This window comes from Penicillium chrysogenum, assembly GCF_028827035.1.
Source record: "Penicillium chrysogenum strain IBT 35668 chromosome Unknown utg000001l_segment0_segment0, whole genome shotgun sequence".
NCBI classification, from domain to species: domain Eukaryota; kingdom Fungi; phylum Ascomycota; class Eurotiomycetes; order Eurotiales; family Aspergillaceae; genus Penicillium; species Penicillium chrysogenum.
Window position 1 is genome coordinate 779877 of NW_026622749.1, and position 18795 is coordinate 798671.

General features: G+C 48.9%; 9 protein-coding genes across 9 annotated transcripts; 6 read left to right on the plus strand and 3 right to left on the minus strand.

Moving 5' to 3' along the window:
* Positions 1-107: 107 nt before the first annotated feature.
* Positions 108-423, plus strand: N7489_000317 (uncharacterized protein; the record flags this gene model as incomplete). The annotated part of the gene is given in 2 exon segments (XM_056706072.1): positions 108-165; positions 176-423. 2 exon segments carry the CDS (start codon positions 108-110, stop codon positions 421-423), a joined length of 306 nt encoding a protein of 101 aa, XP_056570374.1.
* Positions 424-2574: 2151 nt separating this feature from the next.
* N7489_000318 (uncharacterized protein) lies at positions 2575-2926 on the plus strand (the record flags this gene model as incomplete). Its single annotated transcript, XM_056706073.1, has 3 exons — positions 2575-2704; positions 2729-2766; positions 2798-2926. 3 exons carry the CDS (start codon positions 2575-2577, stop codon positions 2924-2926), a joined length of 297 nt encoding a protein of 98 aa, XP_056570375.1.
* Positions 2927-2971: 45 nt separating this feature from the next.
* N7489_000319 (arrestin C-terminal domain-containing protein) lies at positions 2972-4307 on the minus strand (the record flags this gene model as incomplete). Its single annotated transcript, XM_056706074.1, has 3 exons — positions 2972-3214; positions 3269-4153; positions 4230-4307. 3 exons carry the CDS (start codon positions 4305-4307, stop codon positions 2972-2974), a joined length of 1206 nt encoding a protein of 401 aa, XP_056570376.1.
* A 722-nt stretch (positions 4308-5029) lies between these two features.
* On the plus strand, positions 5030-5711 carry N7489_000320 (putative DNA polymerase delta subunit 4; the record flags this gene model as incomplete). The annotated part of the gene is made up of 3 exons (XM_056706075.1): positions 5030-5378; positions 5438-5505; positions 5571-5711. 3 exons carry the CDS (start codon positions 5030-5032, stop codon positions 5709-5711), a joined length of 558 nt encoding a protein of 185 aa, XP_056570377.1.
* Positions 5712-8627: 2916 nt separating this feature from the next.
* Positions 8628-9362, plus strand: N7489_000321 (CFEM domain-containing protein; the record flags this gene model as incomplete). The annotated part of the gene is made up of 3 exons (XM_056706076.1): positions 8628-8708; positions 8764-8902; positions 8962-9362. 3 exons carry the CDS (start codon positions 8628-8630, stop codon positions 9360-9362), a joined length of 621 nt encoding a protein of 206 aa, XP_056570378.1.
* A 476-nt stretch (positions 9363-9838) lies between these two features.
* N7489_000322 (uncharacterized protein) lies at positions 9839-10462 on the minus strand (the record flags this gene model as incomplete). The annotated part of the gene is made up of 1 exon (XM_056706077.1): positions 9839-10462. One exon carries the CDS (start codon positions 10460-10462, stop codon positions 9839-9841), a length of 624 nt encoding a protein of 207 aa, XP_056570379.1.
* A 730-nt stretch (positions 10463-11192) lies between these two features.
* N7489_000323 (uncharacterized protein) lies at positions 11193-12647 on the minus strand (the record flags this gene model as incomplete). The annotated part of the gene is made up of 4 exons (XM_056706078.1): positions 11193-11229; positions 11287-12065; positions 12115-12198; positions 12252-12647. 4 exons carry the CDS (start codon positions 12645-12647, stop codon positions 11193-11195), a joined length of 1296 nt encoding a protein of 431 aa, XP_056570380.1.
* Positions 12648-12862: 215 nt separating this feature from the next.
* Positions 12863-15747, plus strand: N7489_000324 (uncharacterized protein; the record flags this gene model as incomplete). Its single annotated transcript, XM_056706079.1, has 2 exons — positions 12863-13690; positions 13759-15747. 2 exons carry the CDS (start codon positions 12863-12865, stop codon positions 15745-15747), a joined length of 2817 nt encoding a protein of 938 aa, XP_056570381.1.
* Positions 15748-16330: 583 nt separating this feature from the next.
* Positions 16331-18464, plus strand: N7489_000325 (NAD-dependent malic enzyme; the record flags this gene model as incomplete). Its single annotated transcript, XM_056706080.1, has 8 exons — positions 16331-16399; positions 16453-16674; positions 16737-16940; positions 17009-17137; positions 17191-17324; positions 17377-17643; positions 17710-18074; positions 18133-18464. The coding sequence occupies 8 exons, from the start codon at positions 16331-16333 to the stop codon at positions 18462-18464; spliced, it is 1722 nt and encodes a 573-aa protein (XP_056570382.1).
* Positions 18465-18795: the final 331 nt, after the last annotated feature.

Below are 18795 nucleotides of genomic sequence, written 5' to 3' on the forward strand. Positions count from 1 at the left end.
GGACAGATTTATAGTAGAAGGTTAGCCCCAACCTATACATCCTAGTCAGTCTTTAGTCGCTTTTTGATTCTTAGGTGGGATGTTTTGAGCTCGCAGGATATTAAACAATGCCCATACACCTATCACTTGGAAAGGGTTCATCCAGTCAAGTGCATTTCGCGGATAGTGAGTTCAGTAACCTGTCGCGATAGGGAAATTCATGGTGTAGATGTCTATGTCCAAGATTGGTGGGATCAATGGTTCCGAAACCGGCTTCAGCATATTGGAAGAACAAATACCAACTGGGCCACGAGCCAGATAGCTGACATGAGACGACTATGGGCAGTGAGGACGGGATCCAATGTCACACCTACTATCGAGGCTCTGGATAAGTTGAACGCGGATGCGTCGGATATGAAGATTGACACGGATGATCTAGACTGAAGCTGAGTAGGTAACCATGTGAATTGATAGATACATATATATAGTTCATACAAGATGTCTTTTAAATTTTGCTTGAAGGGCAATGAGCTTTGATGACAAAACAATTCAGGCTCTTATAATCGAATAACTGTCCTTCATATAAGCCCCGTCCTGCATATCCGACCACACCTCGAACAACGAGGGTAGGGGACACTTCATCTATCCTAGAAATGACTTATATGGATCTACCTCCAACGCCTCGACGAGTTTCATATAATGACGTCTCTCCTCTTCGTATTTCGAGTCCTCTGGAAGGGGAGCGTTTTGTAACTTTTGAAAACTTTCTTCGTCAATGACAATAAACATGCGATAGCTAGGAAATATATCGAGCATATCACACTTAGTTGCCTCGGCCCTGAAATGCTCGCGGAGATGGTCTATCGATGCTCCGTCGAACTGGGAAGTATCTTCAATGACCCGTGGCTGGTAACTAGGCTAGATTTCATCCTAGGGAGTGATATTAAACTCATTTGCCCTAGAGTTCCAAGGTTGTACTAACGGGAAGATTCGTAATAATTGTAGAACTCGTGTTTCATATACTTCGTGGTGAGGTCGACTATACGCGGGAAAGCAGCATTAGATTGGGGAGTGTAGGTCGTCCGGTAGATGGTGTAGCCCTAGGTGGGCTTAGAGTAATAGAGCCATTTATAGATGTTACGAATGGAACCTGGAAGCCAGTGACATTGCTTTATCGGCTTTCGAAGTAGCGACATGATAGGCCGACTTGTTTAGAGGGGAGTTGTGGACGGAGAAAAGTCCAGCCTCATTGGAACCTTAGAAAGACCGCTTTATAGTCCCCCTTAGCGTAATTAGGGCTAGGGGGGTGTCGCGGCATCAACCGTGGGCCGCTAAACTCTTCCTGGCCAAAGAGCTGTGATCCCGAAACTACGAATCTAGAGTCAAGTAAATCAATGACCCCAGACTGAATATATTAACCCCGAATATCCGAACCACACAGCGACGCGCCGCCAAAATCAGCAATCTTCGAATCGACATGCGAGTCGAGAAGGAAGTTCCTTGGCGAGAGATTGCAGTGTATGACTTCGCCATGGCGTGGTTTGCGAGTTGCAACGTAGTCATTCGCTCTCCTTGGAACGCATATGTAATAATATCGGGATACGAGTTTGAGTTTTGGTTTTCATCACAGATGGTAAAATTCCATTTTCTAGACAAATGGTGAGACACATGTCGAGACGGAGTTGAGCCAAACTTACATTTTCTGATTCTGCTTCGAGGTATAGGATCAAGCAAGACATTAGCAATCTCATTGGACCGCCGTTTATTTCTGGTTTGCTTTAGCACTCGCCCGCTGAGATACATAGATGACAAGTCCTTATCCGCTTTGGGGTTGGCCAGGCGAGTGAACTTACCTATAGTGCAACCACCTATTGAGCGCCTGTGACGGCCCTGGAGCCCCGCGAGGGAGCCTTCAATCAGTACTGAGTAACCGTGGACGGCGTGCGTATATACACACAAGAATGCGCTTGTGAAAGAGTGTTGATGCAAGTAACGAAGGCACCGCTATCTTGGAGTGTCATCATAGAAACGAATGACATATTTCAGCCAAATGGGGTCCCAAAACGCAAGTTGGACTCGGCGGCATATTTGCCAGTGAGCAGCTTCACTTAGCCGGGATTCACAGCGCGGTCTGTCCTGAGCCATTCGATTGCACAAGTTAAGTGCGTCAACCCTTTCAGGTCGTCCCTGAACCCGTTCCCTGCCCTGACGCCGCTCTGCCTCTATGCCAAGCACTGCCGCCAAGATATGTCACGGTTGAAACCCTCCGCGGCTGACGTAGTAGCTTGGCACTGTCCCACTGGTAGTGAAACTAGTAGTCTTGGCTCCGTTCGACGCGGAGGTGGAAGCGGGGATGGGGGGGAGACATCACACCAGCATAAGTTACGTATATACACTTGAGAATTGAATGTCAGATGATATTGAGAGGTTATATGTCATTGGGCGGCATATGTAGAAGCGATTTTACATTCCAAATGACAATATGCATGGCCACAAATAGATGATTCCTGAATCCATAGATCTATGAGTACACAAATCGCATCACCTTGGGACAGATGCGTGACTGTACCATCACGCAGATGAAATAATCCGTAAATGGCCAAGACCAAATACACGTATGTAGCGGGGAGATATGGGACAGCAATCGAGGGAGGCAAGGCGACGCTCGACTTCCCCGACCAGATCTCCAAATGGGTAGTCCAAACACCCCGTGATCCCCGTTTTTGTAAGAGACACAAACAGCAAACAGCCAGCTTCCAGGAATGCCATGCAACCAACTCCGAAAATGTATGCATTCGTAAGACATGTCGTGATATAGCGTGGTTTTGGAGGAGCCTTCAACCCCCGCACCCGCTGGGGCATCAAAAGTAACGGCAGCCGTCAGTCAGTCCCTGTTCGTGGGGATGCCGTTCAGGAGTTCCGGCATCAAGACGTGGGGAGTTATTAATTGGTTTCGTCGTTGTTAGTGTGAAGAGTAGGATCGGCTCCCATCTCAGTCGATCAACGGTTTTTTCTGGTTGCCGACAATAGCGGCGCCTATATGGCTGAGGGCGTTGTGGTCGTTTGGTCGTACAATTGCTGGAAGAGGTAGCATGGGGTTGTCTGGGTTGACGTGGGCGGCGTCTCGTGCGGCCTGCTCGATGGCTTCCATTTCTTCTTTGCAGCCGGCGTGGTCGAGAGGGCAGACCACGATTGGTTGTCGGATGGTAATGTCTCTTGCGGAGGTTAAGTGTGCCTGTTGTTGTGTGAGTTTTGGGGAGGTATACTATGGAACTAGGGAAGAACGAACTCGAACTGTGAGGTAGTACTCGATTTTATATAGACTTGCTGTGGTTGTGAAGCCGCTCACACCGTACGTTGGAAACGCCGCCCTACTTCTCGGCAAGATTCCTTCTGCGTCGCGGAGGTCCTTGGCGGGGAATACCAAGCCCAGGTTTGTTAAATATCCCGATTGGGGCAGTTTCACGCCAATGTTCTCCGTTTTCTTGGCTAGGACTTTGACTTTGCGCTGGGGCTCATCGCCTTCGTGGTTGTAGACTATTTCTTCGTCGATGCCAATGGTGATCTTGTTGATGGTCACTTTACGTGCCTTGCCCATCCAGCTCTCATTCGGTGACAGTTTGACATAGACGCTGACCGGGTCGAGAGGACCGTAAGACCACCGTGGTAGTGAGATAGCTAGAGTGACCAGATGATCTGATACGCGTTCCGCCGACTCCGGACGATTGTACATGCCGAATGTGGAGAGCGTGTCGTAGCGCGCGATGGGGACAGGGAAGGTGTATTTATGCTGCTGCTGTTGCCCTTGTTGGACCATCACCACCATCTCGTAGTAGGTTTCAGCGGTGCGACTCGGGAGCTGTACACTAGCTGGGGGTACACGGCGAGAGGCATCGCGGCCCCCACGGCCAAATGGAATAAAGAGAACGAAGGGCAGATCCATGGATATTACTTCTTCGTATTCTCGACCGGCTGGACATCGAAATAGGAGCATCTCTTTGCCGACGATGTCGGTGATCTCTTTCCGCGGCGGAGCCAGGCGCTTCTTCGTGAAGGTGTCAGCCGAAGGGTGGATTGTCTCGCGGCGGAGGAGGGAAATAGTGACGAGCGAGACGTTGACGGGGGCTGTAATGCCAGTGCAGGGTCTGATTTCGACTTTGCCCTCAATTCGTGGCTTGGATTGTCAGTCAATTGGGGCTGCGTGAGCAGGGGGCCAGACCGGCTCGCCGCATGTATCGCAGGGCGCTTACCATGGTCGCAGAAATGCCAGGATATCCGATCAGAAAATTGCCATTTGGCGGGCCTGATACGCGCACAAAGGCGGCCATCTCGAGTCAGCCGTGCCTGTCGCACCATAGACATGCGGAGGTTGGTCGAGTTGTGGGGAATATGCGAGTGGACGGGGGATCCTTTCGCACGGTTCATAAGGGTTGGACGGTGGTTTGGGTAAACTGTGTGGAAGATAGATCCGTTGAGTGCCAGAGGGTAAAATAGGTCGAGAAGTGAAAGTGTCCAGAGGTCTAGAAGTCCAGAGGTTTGAGATGGGGGAAGTGAAGGAGCTGAGCTTCCAAAAGGTACAGTGGTGGGGAAAAGTGACCTGAGCCCCCCAACAGCCACAATTAACTTGAGCCTCTCTCACTTTTGGGCTATTGGGCTGAGGTTCTATATATGAAATGGTCTAGTATACTGTACCCTATATAGAGCGATCTCTCAGATCTCTACAACATACATACCCAGACGTAATGGTTATCGCGTGGGTAATATTCGCCCAGTTTCCAATGCCAATGGTCATCATCGTCATCACACATGGTAACTTCATAATTATATATTAGAATATATACCCATATAGATATACATTTATATGTTAATGAAGATATCTATACCAAAAGATAAAACTTACCCAATTAGAACCATGGGAGGACTAAATTCCGGACCTTAGCAGATTTCCCAAGATTGGTTGCCAGTGCAACCATGACATCGCCTCCTTCTCCACCTACCTTCTTCAACATCGTAGGATCCCCAGATCGTAACGACTACATTCTACATCACTATGCCTCGTCGCGCAGCAAATAAACCCGGGTCACAGTCGACACTGTCCTTCGGGGCCCGTGGCCGGGTCACTAAACCAGTCACCGCACCATCCCACAAAGCCAAGGCCCTCGACTCAACTCCAGCGCTCTCCGACCAATCTGCCTCCGCCACCCCAGAGCCCCAGCAGCTGGCCGTTACCCCGAACGAGCCCTCCAAACCCCATGTCGCAGACCTAGCGGTGCGGCAGCAGGCCGCAATCGAACACCAAGCGCCCCAATCTGAAGAGGACAAGCGGGCACTCAAGTTGAATAAGCAGGATATCTGGCGATACTGGCAGGCTCAAGAGCAGATCCGCAAGGCACCTAGGGGTAAGTCGGGTTTCCCACACAGGGAATCGGTATGAATTGAGGCTGATTGCACTCGGTAGCCCATCAGCAGGGTATGGACGTGGAGGAGAAGATTCTCCGGCATTTTGATCTTTCAAGCCAATACGGGGTATGTTGTCCCTGGTCGAGAAATTTCCTTTATAAACAAGTCATCTAACATGTCTTTCTCTTTAGCCCTGCGTTGGAATCGCTCGAATCAAGCGTTGGAGGCGGGCCAATCAGTTGAAGCTCAACCCACCTATCGAGGTCCTTGCGGTTCTTCTCAAGGGCAAGAATGTAAAGGAGCGAGCACATATCGATGAATTGTTATCCTGAGGACATATGGGACAGTGATTTGGCGTTGACAGATTTGCATGGATTGGGCGTTTTCGACAGGTATAATGAGATACGAATGGACATGTCAGTATTCCCAGGCTTCAGGCGTTGTAAACGGTTCGCTTTTGCAGAGACCGAGTTGTATATTGTAAATGGCGGATCTCCCTTCAATGCTCCCGATATGAAAGACCCGTCTTCCCGCTTCTCTTCCTTCCCCTTCTCTCACTTATCTATTCTTCTACCTCCCTCCCCCGCCTTTGAGCAAGTCTCTCTGACCTCTCTGACCGACGAGTACTAACTCTTGGTACTCGCTCGGCTCGACGTTCGGCTAGACCATTGTCATATCCGATCCATTGAGGTGACTAAGGGCAACCGTACCCAAAGAGGCTAAGCTCGTGTGTATAGTCCTGGCGACGGCAGTGTATAGCTGCGCCATATGGTATTTTCCCATAATAAATCCTCCGCCTTCTATAGAGCTAATTCATAATATTTCGATTTCTACAGACTCGAAACTGTAGAAAGCATAGAAATCATAGAAATCATTAAGAATGCATTTCGAAGATAGAATAGTGCTTTACACGCCTACCATGGAGGGGAATGACCGAATACGTCGAGCGTCAACATACTACACGGGGGTAACTAGTGCAGAATAGTGGCATGGCAGAGTAGTGGGCGGTAAAGGGACGTCCAAAGTTAGTGACGGGGACCGTTTCGGGCCTCAAAAGCGGTCATTTTCGGCATCAATCAGTTCCTCGTAGTCTAGTTCTAAACCCAACGGCACATCCAGGGCAGCTCAAGGGCACATGGAACGTTCGAAGGTCAGATGGAAACATAACTGCTACCTAGGTACCTGCTTGCTAGCAATTAACTGCCAACCATCTCGACTTCCATGTGAGCCGACCGAGGCAGCTTTACAGAGCACAGTCTTAAACAAACCGAATAAAGAGAATGAATGTCCTAGCAATTTCCGTTTATACGCCACTTGTACATAGAATTCCCGATCCTGGTCGTGACGTCGATCCTCATTTCAAGCTATCATCCCTCAAAGTATATCGCAATTGCTATATTTATCTGGGACCGGAGATGAAAGACCAGGATGCTTATGATCTATTCCGATTCAGGTCCGTGTTATCCCCGGACTCAGACAATGGATCTGTCCGGGGACCCCGCGATATATTTGCTTTTTCTTAACATGACTTGATCTTCTCTAATATATGAGTCTGCGCACCATGGTTATTTAACTTGTCCACTGCAAGAGTTTTCCGTGTCAACAAAGAAAGCCTAAGCCTAATTTAGATATTTCACCCGGCCAATGCGCCTTTCTTTTTTCCTTCTAACAGTGATCATTAAGTGGCTGGACAGGATATCTTACTGGACAACAGTGTCTCGCCAAAGTCCTCGGTGGCGACGCTAAGTCTTGTTTCCCATGTGATCGGTGCTTTTTGCTTTTCGTCCCTGATTTCCTTTTCTCTTCCTCTAGTGTTCCCATTCTGGTGATTGACCCCAACCCCAGGGCCCACCCCCGCTAAATGTCTCACTTGGGTGGTGGACCCGTTTTCCAGCCCGTTCTTCTCCCACGTCGCCAGTGCTTTTTTTTTGGTTTGAAAAACAACAGTCGATTCGGAAGTAGCATCTTTGACTCTATTGCCACTCGGAGTGGTCACCATACGCAGGTACAATATTTATCAAGACACTCGGAGGATGCTAACCTTACGGTAACTTGCTCTGTGGTAAGGCCGGGAGATATCAAGTGACCATTAAGCTCAATGAGACTCTGCAAGCGCCCGGGGTATCTTTGAGGCCTTTATTTGACCCATCAGAGCTACTATGTACAACGTTGTACATCCATAAGCCCTGTATTGGATAATAAGTTAGCTCACAGGGTTATGGTCTCCTGAGTTTGGGCCCTTTGCAGAACCTCTTATTATTTGAGGAGGCAAATTATGGCGCTATGTGTGACCCCAAGCAATTTCAATCAAGATATATTTATACCTAGTTATGTCGTATTATTGTCATGATTGCCATTTCATATTAATTAGACAATGCGTCGGACCAAGTCCCAATGTGGTATAGTTCGATGCTACGCTCTCTTCGGGCCCTACCGGGGTCCAATCTTCCCCGGATTTTCCTCTAAACAGAGACTATGGGGTTTGCCACTTTATGATGCTTGTCAATAGTTCTGTCATACATTCATGCAATTGTTTTGGTCTGCATATCTTATTTGATTGCTTTGTAGCAAACTTCAAGGTTCTAGCCCGTGGGCACGCTGCACAACCGCTACATGTACGAAGTACTGCAACTTGTACCCTACCGCCATCCAGGCCGCTAAGAGTTCTAGCCCGACACAGGGGAAATTAAAGTCTGTGATGCTATTCGACCGCATGACAACTTTCGACTAAGAAGTGTACTACCAACATTGCCACTGGTCCAGTCTTTCCGGTGGCTTGCTCGCTTGTCTGGTCTAGTCTCGACTTGGCGATGCGGGCATACGTACGCCGTACGAGACAATAGACCAACCCCGATCCTCGCTCCAATGGTCAATCGGCTGCGGGAACCCAGAATCCGGCGTCAGCCTTCAGGCTTGGCCATGCAATGAGCATCCGGGGTTCTAATCCGTGGTAATTACGGATCTGAGTCAACCGCGGCCTTGGCCTACTTTCGGTGGATTGTCTCTCATTAAGCATGCGGAGACATGTGATGGTCCCACGCGCCAACCTTTGAGTGCAACCCTTGCCCACAAGGGTTTCTCCAGCGGGGAGGTGGAGTGTAAAGGACCGGCAAAGCTTATAAAAAGGCCATCTCCCAAGCCCAGACCTGGCTCTTCTTCTCAACTCATCCGCACTCGCTATACATACTTGACTGTCTTTTCCGGCACGCCGTTCATAATATCTTCTATTTTTTAGTCAATCCATCAAGATGAAGTTCTCCACCTCTCTGATTGCCCTCATTGCTGCCGGCCTCGCCAGCGCCCAGCTGCCCGACGTGCCCGCCTGCTCTGTACGAAGAAAACCAATGCCCATATCACAATATGTCTACTAACACCTGCCTCTAGCTGAGCTGCTTCCTCTCTGCCCTGCAGAGCGATGGTTGCTCCGAGCTGCTCGACTTCGCCTGCCACTGCCAGAAGACCGAGCTCGTAACCAGCATCACTCCCTGTGTCGAGAAGGCCTGCGAGCACAAGGACCAAGTCTGTATGTTAACCTCCACTTCCTCTCCCAGCCCCAAGTACCCCACTAACCCACCCACCCAGCTGTCTCCAACGCCGTCGTCGAGCAGTGCTCCTCCGCCGGCCACCCCATCTCGATCCCACCCATCGATACCACCAGCGCCAGCCCCTCCGAGACCCCCAGCGCCTCGAGCTCCGTCCCCGCTGAGACCACCGCCACCCCCACCGAGTCTGCCAGCGAGAGCTCCAGCGCCGTTGAGTCCTCCTCCGCTGCGGAGACCGACAGCACCACCGCCGGTACCACCGCCACTGGATCCCAGCCCGTTGGTTCCTCCTCCGGTGCTGCCACCTCCACCCCGCTGGTGACCAAGACTGACTCGGCTACCCCGTCTGCCTCGTCGCCCGCCTTCAATGGTGCCGCTAATGTCAAGGGTAACCTGGCTGGTGTTGCTGCTCTCGCCGCTGCTGCCGCTTACGTCCTGTAAATATATCTATACCTAATCTGAGGCTGTTGTCGGTGTTTGCGACTGGCTTTTGTGGTAGGGGATTTTATTCCTTTTGCTGGCTGGGTTGGTTGTGAGACGTCTGAATGGGTCACTTCCCTGTATAGTTGATATGCTTAATACAATTCGTCTTGCTTTTGCCTTTTGGTGAAACGGATGTTTATTTTTTGATCTCTCTGTCTGTTTGGCCTCGTAGGGTTAAATGAATAGGCTTTATATCGAAAGGGCGTATGTTAATGGTCACATCACTATAAATAGGATGTATATATTTGAGAAAAGCGTATTGCAGCACCAATTGATAAACCTTTTTACGTGAGCACCCAGGTTCTTCTGACAGCATATTAAGCGTTATATTTACCAAAAACCTAGCTACACGATTCTTACGGCAATGTTCGAGTCAATTGAACCATGACAAGTAGTTCCATTTATACTGTATCATCAAAGAAAACGTGGAATAATCATAGTAGAACAGCCACAGCAGCAGCAACCATAGGAGCAGCCGTAATCAAAGCAGCAGGACCAGCAGCCCCACCAGTCGACTGCGTCGTCTGCACCTCCGTGGAACTCGACGTCGGCAATCCCGCAGTTACCGTCAACTGGTAGTAAGAGTTCGACATCGGCGCAGTGGTATAGGTCGCCTTGCTAGAAGTGGAAGATTCATATTTCCCTCCGTCCAAGGATCCACTCATGCCAACACTCATAGTGCAGCTAGCCGATTCCGTCGAAGCTTTCAGGGAACACTCGTACGACTGGGTGAGAGTGATATCATAGCTGGTCGAGTCACCCGAGGTGGATGCGATATATTTCCCCGTGAAGCTGACTGTCTCCGGGCCTTGGACGATGGTCCATGGAGTCGGATAGTTGCAGTCCGTTTTGGGGGCGTCTTTCAGACAGCTGACGTGGTATGTCGCGGCTGCGGTGTTGTAGGTGACGAGGCTGGCGGCTGTGCTTGTCCAACCGCCGTACTTGAGGAGGCCTCCGTCCCACGAAGGAGAGAAGTAGCCGATGACGTCGGTGTTGCTGTCGTCGGCTTGGGTGCCCAGTGTAGCAAGGGCTGCTGCGAGGAAGAAGGAGGTGCGCATGTCGATGGTTCTCGGTTCTTAACGCACTATGAAGTGGGAAATGTAGAAGGGGCAGAGAGATGGAATTAGAAAATTCAATTGACGCAGGAGCCCTTTTAAACGAAAAGAACCAAGCTATTTACTTAGCTTATGGAGCTTGACTCAATGGGTAGCGGAAGGTAACATTATAGCGAGTGAGCACCGGTTGCCCTAAATCGTATAAAGCTCCGTTATTGGCTTGAGTCCGTTTGTCTGCTTTCTTTCATCACACTCATTGGATGTTGGAACGCTGTGGCTGGCAGAGACAGTGCTAGTAATCGACTGTATTACTAGCGTAATACAGAAAATGAGGTGAACTAGGGGCTAAAAAAAGTACCAAGCGGCCTTGGGCATTGACATAATAGTCAAATGTGGACTTTTGTTCACATAGCATTCACAAAATTATCTTGGCGATGGATGGACGTTCTGGAGACTTTTCGATAATTTCGGAGACCCACAATCAAGGACAAAAATTTGCAGGCCAATCTCCTATATTTCTAGATCGATCTATCCATACGGAGGACTCTGTACGGAGTATTGCCTCCGTGTTGCCTCAGTACATAGGGATGGGGCTAGAGTGTGACTCCACTGCGTGCAGGGCCCTCGGACCTTCCGGCTATGCGGCTAAAGTTCTCTTGAGTCACCGGGTTGGTGGCTCCACGAAGCAAGAGTGCTGGACTCATTCTTTCATTATCTGGATATTTCTATTGAGTTAATATATATACAGCGCTAGTACTATAATGATATATCTATACTGGGTTAGCCTGATAAATCCAAGATCATTTGGTGCAGGGGGTGGAACATACAGTCCTAAATGAATAGCGCCTTTTAGATAAGTAAACAGTCCATATCCTGTTGTAAAGGCGGTTGTGACTGCCGTGATAAACAGGTATACTTCCAGGAGGAGATCAAAGTCGAGCAACATGCGATGACCGATACACACGCTTGCAATAATAAGAATAGGGAGGTTGAAAAGCCCCACGCCAAGGGCTGTCTCAGCAGTTAAATGCATAGCTAGCTCCATTCTGTCGTCGTATGCGATGGCACACGTTTTGGCGAAACTTGATAGACTGCTCGTAAATGGAAGGAGTGCCGCTCCAATAAAAATGTGCGAGAGTGAGGTGTCCTGGACGAATCTGGGAATGTCTTGGATCAGATAAACCGAGCATTGAATCTGAAGGACAAGAATAGCAATGAGCCGAAACGCATAGTTGAGGCGAGACGCAGTGGATAAGTCTTCTTGCCCCGAAAATCTTCCATTTACTGCACCAGAGGTGGGGGAGCCATCATCTGCTGTTGAACCAGCGTCGGTTTCTTCCAGCTCTTCGAAAAGCGCAGCATGGGAATTGTACCTAAAGCAAAGCCACATCGCGTAGATAACTAGCATAACGATGACCTCCGCCACGGTCAGAGTAAAAAGAGCCGTGCTTTGGGGGAATGCTTCGTACAAAGGACCGATAAACATAGGCGGGATGAATGGGAAAACAGTAATCATGGTGAGTGATACTATGCTTTTCATAGCAGTTGTATGCGCTTTTTGCTCCCTAAATCGAAGCCCACCGACAAACCAGCTTAGCCCAGTACCCTGCACGGATTAGCCTTCTGTTACTGAGCTTGACACGCAGGTTATGTACCATGAGGAGATTCGCAATCAAGCTACCAATAATGAAGGATTGGACAAGAGTAATCTCTTCGTGAACAATAGCTGTAATCCCGACCTAATAATTGATTAGCTGAATTTATCCTTGGCGAATTTTTAAAGAGAGCTCACTATCAGGGGGAAAATATGTGGTAGAGCTTCGGCAACAATGGTGGTCACTGTAGAATCAGAGAACAGCCATATCCATTCTGCGGTGGAAATGAACCTTGACTCGAGAGCAATCAAAGCAAAGTAATTGAGACCAAATACCCATCTGGAGTCCCACCTCAATGGAACTGCTAACAACGCGAATGGCAAGGAAATAAGAAGGGCCCAAGTAAAGTCCTTCCAGACAGTGGAAATCAAGTGGTGAAAAGTGAACTTCGCCATAACAATCTGTTGTGCCGGCATGCGGACCCACCAGCGATGGTCTTCAGCCCAGGGAACTGAACTGTAAAGATTCTCTCCAAGCAATGGCCGTTGCTCGTTCCCTTGGAAGTTCATCTCCGTCGGTCTTGCCACGAACATTCTTGATGTAATTCAATAATTATTGACAAAGCCTGTTGAATGGCCGTTCCACAAACATGGGGGGAAATGGGGCCAAATTGCCCAGCTCACCGTGCTTTTGAAGCTGAACCATGGGGGCCACACGTGATTTGAGCCGCCCCCTCTCCAACTTCATTGCCCAGGTGAGGAGAACGTCGATGATGTGCTGTGCGACTTGTTTCCTCATCAATTACAGCATGGCCGACCCCTTGACCATCGTCAGTCTCGCAGCCTCAATCGCACAGTTTATCGACATAGGAGTCCGACTTGTCAAAGGAGCTAAAGAAATCCGAGAGTCAACTCAAGGCGTGCTTGAGGAAGTGGCAGAACTGAAGTTGGTTGCGGAGGACATTAAAAATCTGAACCAAGATCTTACTTCCAATATGCATAGCAGCCGAGTATTATCGAGGGATGACCTTGCGATCCTAGCCCTCGCTGGCAAATGCAACTCGCTGGCTGACGAGCTGTTACGAGAGCTAGAACCATTAGCCATTCCCCCGGACACGCCCCATCGTATGCTACAAAGTGCCCGGGTGTCCATTCGACATTTTATTAAATCCAACGAGTTAGGTAAGATACGAGAGCGACTGGGTATTGTGGAAAGTCAGCTCCGCGAAAGAGTTGCACGAGCTTCGCAGAAGGATCATCGCTCGAGTATTATGCTCGTCTTGGACAGCCTCCGGCATGAGAACGAGAATGCCTCATCTCAAATAATGAAGAAATTGACAGATCTTGAAAGCCTCGGTGTACTGGCTTCAGCATGCGATCGGCCCCAAAAGACAGGTGATTATGATATTGCTCTGGATGCCCTCCACTCGAGCCTCCTCGCGCTAGTGAACGAAGGCATGGCGTTCAACCATCGGCAAGCGGTCACACAAAGCTTGACTTTCAAGGCTATGAAGAAACGACAAGATCAAATTGACACCGCACATTTCAAGACGCTACGCTGGGCTTTTGATCGGTCCAGGACGAGCTTCATGCAATGGCTTGAAGAGCAAGGTGGAATATATTGGATCAGTGGACAGGTGGGGTTGGACAACCCATCCATAGAATACGCTATGGATGCAACAGACGCAGCTAACACACAATGTAGGCGGGTAGTGGGAAATCCACACTCATGAAGTACTTATCCGACCATCAGAACACCAGGGATGCTCTGAGCTACTGGGCCGGAGGACAAAAACTGTTCATTGCCAGCTTTTACTTTTGGAACGCTGGAGTCAACATGCAAAAGTCTCAGCTCGGTCTCCTGCAGAGCATATTATATCAGATTATCCGCGTTGAGCCGCGCTTGGTCACTAAGATCTGTCCTGAGCACCAGGGGTCAGAACCTTGGGGCATTACTGAATTAATGGAGACCTTTTCCCGTCTAGCTGACACCGCATGTTCCGCAAAGTTTTGCCTGTTCATCGACGGGCTTGATGAATACGACGGTAAGGAAATGGAGATCATTCATGTCTTGAAGAGCCTGGCCCAATCCGAGAACTTCAAAGTATGCGCATCCAGTCGGCCCTGGACAGCCTTTGAAGAAGAGCTGAGCAGCCCTAGCTGCATGTTTGTGCTGCAACATTTCACCAGGGACGACATGAATAATTACGTGGAATCCATGCTTACTGAAAACGACAAATTCAAATCACTGGCGGCAAAAGACCATCGCTGTAACACTCTTATCTTTGAAATTTCCCAAAGAGCAAATGGCGTTTGGCTATGGGTATTTCTGGTTGTCCGGGATCTCTTACGTGATATCACTGCCAAAGAAACCTACGATACATTGGAGAGACGTCTCAACAGCCTGCCTCAGGAGTTGAACGCCTACTTTGCCCGAATTATGGACCGAATTGATCCGTTCTTCTGCGCAGATACAACCCGTATATTTCTCATTGCCGTTGAGTCTGTGCGGCCATTTCCATTATTTGCACTTGACTTTCTGGAGCAAGAGTCAAAATACCAGGACTATGCCCTTAATATGGAAGTGAGAGCTGTCACTGCTGATGAACTGTCAGCCGTGTGTATGGACTGGAGGCCGCGACTTCAAACCCGATGTGGTGATCTTTTGAGTATTCATACAGATTATTCGGAATCTGCATTTTTCAGAACCACGGTGGATTTCATTCATAGGACCGCACGAGACTTTCTTCGGGACAATCACCACGCCATCTTTCAACAGTTTGTACCGAGAGACTTTTGCGGCAAGGAAACTCTCTGCAGGATGCTCCTCGCGATGTTGAAGATGCATCCGGTCGAAACCTTTCGTAAGGCCTCAAACAGCTTGTTTAATTTGGTCGATGAAATACTCTACTATACATATGAACTGGAGCAAATGAGCAAAACCACCTCCCACTTCCCCATCCTGGATGAGATTGATGCTGTTATGTCAGTCCATTCGCAGAACGAGCTCAATCACTGGACAAATGGTCGTGATTCCCCCACGAACACTAGATTTGTTCAATGGATCGAGCGTGGACAGTGCTCATTTCTTGGTCTGGCAATACAAGCCCGCTTGCGGCTATATGTCGAGCATGCTTTGGATATCGATCCATTTCGATTAAAGAAAAGAGGTCGGCCGCTGCTCGACTATGCTCTCCGACCGACCAGAGTCACACCAAGCGATCTTCCGTACTCCCATGAACGAGAATACGCGGGCATTGAAACGGATATAGTAGCCGCATTGCTGGACCGCGGTGCCGACCCAAATCAAGTTGTTCACATATATGGAGACCAAGCGCCCTGGCAATTATTTGTCCTGTTCTGCTATGAACGGTGCAAAGATGTTCCTGCCAACGACAATCCATATTTTGATGTTGCGAACTTGTTGGTCCAGTATCATGCAGACTTGAACCAGACCATACATTTACCTCCCATACAGACCCGTGCCGGGACAACTGCTGTATACAGGACACAGGTAACCATCGAGAAGAGCCAAGCACCAGCCTGGGAACTATTAAGTGAAGTATTTACGTCGAGACAGATGATGGACCTGGACCGCAGTATGCAACAGGCGAGATTTGAGGCGCAAAGCCGGGACCCGGGATGGCTGGGATGGATCAGCAACATGATCACTGGGAAAACCTTTGGTGTTTGATCTATCTTATGTGGTGCTCGTGTCCGTTAACAGTGACCGATGCAAACTTGACAACTTCACAACTTGACAACATCGCTCAATAATTGTTTTAACCAAGAACTATTAAAGCGAAGAGTCAGCGATAATCACCCCTCATAAAGATCAAAGTGGCTATTCCTAGCGCATGCTTCACCACAGTTTATATTTTCTATACACAGCGCATGTGTAAAAGGGCATGATGAATGGAGTGACCTGGCTTTCTCTTTGTCGGCTCGCAAGAAGTAGCCTAGGTTCCTTTTATAAAGAGGAACTAAACAGCGAATCCGTTGTCGAGTAGGAGGTTAATTAAGGGGAATATTACCTTTACGTGTTCTTTTGATTCGAAAATAGCTCCGCTGGCTTTTCTATACACAGAAGTGTAAGCTTGATGGCTATGATGATGATGATCTCATTGACCCGATGTAGCTCGCTATTACAAGCTTGATGGCGGTGGACCCACCTATATCCTACCTGCTTGGGATATTCCCTTTTCGTTTTCTCTATCTTTCTGCTTTTTTCCTAGATCCAGTTATTCTGAAATTACTTCCTTTGATATTCATTCGAAATGTCAAACTCCAAATCCAAGTTCCGCAATCTACCCCGCGCCCCGGGGCCCCTGACCTGCCCATACAAGGTGACGACACAACTACGGCCTTGTTATAACCTCCGATTCTCACACAGAACTAGGGAACATCTCTCCTCCAATCATCCCAATTAAACAAAGGCTCAGCCTTTCCAGACCATGAGCGATCAACATTCAAGCTCCGCAGTCTCCTCCCACCAAACATCCAAACCCTGGATGAGCAAGTCCAGCGTGCTTATCAGCAGTATCAAAGCAGACCAGATGACCTAGCCAAGAACACCTTCCTGGCCAGCATGAAAGCCCAGAATGAAGTGCTGTACTACAAGGTCCTGACATCATTCCAGCGAGACCAATATCAGCATGTGCACCATTACTAACATGTGTATAGCTCGTGCAAACCCATCTCATGGAGATGTTCAGCGTGATATACACACCCACCGAGGGAGACGCGATTCAGAATTACTCGCGGTTATTTAGGAAACCAGAAGGGTGTTTCTTGAATATCAATGACCAGGATCATTTTGCAGAGTATCTCGCTGAATTTGGGACTGCAGATGATGTTGATTATATCGTCGTCAGTGATGGGGAAGAGGTAATTATATATCTGCTCCAGGGGGCGCACTGCGTGATCTTGCTTACTTACCATTGATCTGTTTGCAGATATTGGGAATCGGGGACCAGGGTGTGGGCGCGATTCTCATATCGGTTGCCAAACTGGTTATCACCACGCTCTGTGCTGGAATCCATCCTTCCCGACAGCTGCCTGTTGTGCTGGATTGCGGGACAGATGTAGGTATATTCTGTTCTCTAGTTCAATCTACGTTTGCTAATGCCATGTATAGAATGAAGAGCTGCTCAATGACGAACTCTATCTAGGCCTCCGACAGCGCCGGGTCAGAGGTGAGGAGTACGATGAATTTGTGGATCGATTTGTCCATGCTGCCCGCAAACGATTCCCTAAGGCTTACATTCACTTGTATGGGAAATGCCTCTTTCTATATCATTCGAGGCATGGCTAACAATACCAGCGAGGATTTCGGGCTCCAGAATGCACGGAGAATACTCAATAGGTACCAGGAACAGATACCCTGTTTCAATGACGACATCCAGGGCACGGGGTGTGTCACGCTCGCTGCCATGCTGGCTGCCCTTCAAGTCAGCCGAGTCGAACTGGAGGACGTGCGAGTAGTGATCTTCGGCTCAGGAACGGCCGGTATTGGCATTGCCGGCCAGATTCTAGATACCATCGCCACCGAGACGGGAAAACCAAAGCATGAAGCAACTAAGCAGATCTGGTATGTAACCGCGAGAGAGAGAGAGAGAGAGGTAAGGTCCCTACTAACTCTCCTCTTTTCATCTAGGTGTATCGACAAGCCCGGTCTCCTTATAAAATCCTTCGGTGACAAGTTGACGGAAGGCCAGCAATCTTTCGCACGGGATGATGACGAGTGGTCGGACAGTGATCGCGATCTTCTTTCCGTCGTCAAAAAGGTTCATCCCCACGTGCTTATCGGGACATCAACCAAGCCGGGGGCGTTCACAGAAGATATAATTCGTGAGATGGCAGGGAATGTAGAAAGACCAATTATATTCCCCCTCAGCAATCCAACACGACTCCACGAGGCGAAGCCAGCTGATCTCTACCATTGGACTGATGGACGAGCCCTCGTTGCCACAGGCAGTCCATTCCCACCAGTTACGCATAACGGCACGCAATATGAAATTGGTATGGCTTCAAACCTCTCAGATATTGACTGCTCGGTATATTAACCATGGTATTCCAGCGGAATGCAACAACTCAACCTGTTTCCCGGGAATTGGTCTTGGAGCTGTGCTCTCCGAGTGTCGTCTCGTGTCTAAGAAGATGCTAGTCGCTGCCGTGAAGGCACTCAAGGCAAGGTCACCCGCCTTGAAAGACTCTGATAAGCCGTTGCTGCCTGATGTGCAAGACGTGCGTGATATCAGCGTGGATATTGCCGCCGCTGTGATCTTGTGTGCTGTCGAGGAGGGACTTGCACAGGCCGAGGCCATTCCTACCATTGACTCCGACCTGCGAGAGTGGATTCGAATCCAGATGTGGGAGGCTGAATACCGGCCTCTGGTCTATACGGAGTAATACCAGGGCTTTGATATCTACCTTGGTTCCATTGATGTGATCCTTTGCCTTTTTCTTTTCTTTTCTTTTCTTTTTTTTTTCCATATATCATAGCAACTATAAATCCTGCATTTTCCCACGCAACCATGGTTCCTGCAAGCAAGACGAGAGTGACCCGAAGTAAATATGCAGTTTTGTCTATTTGGTATCTCCTGAAAGGAAGAAGAAAGTCAGCTGCAGGGTTCGACCACGTAGGCGAACCTGCTACACACTAGGTAACTACCATGAAATGGATGGCCTTGTACCTATAAATCAAGCAAGCGATCCCAGAATTGACCTCATACGTACAACT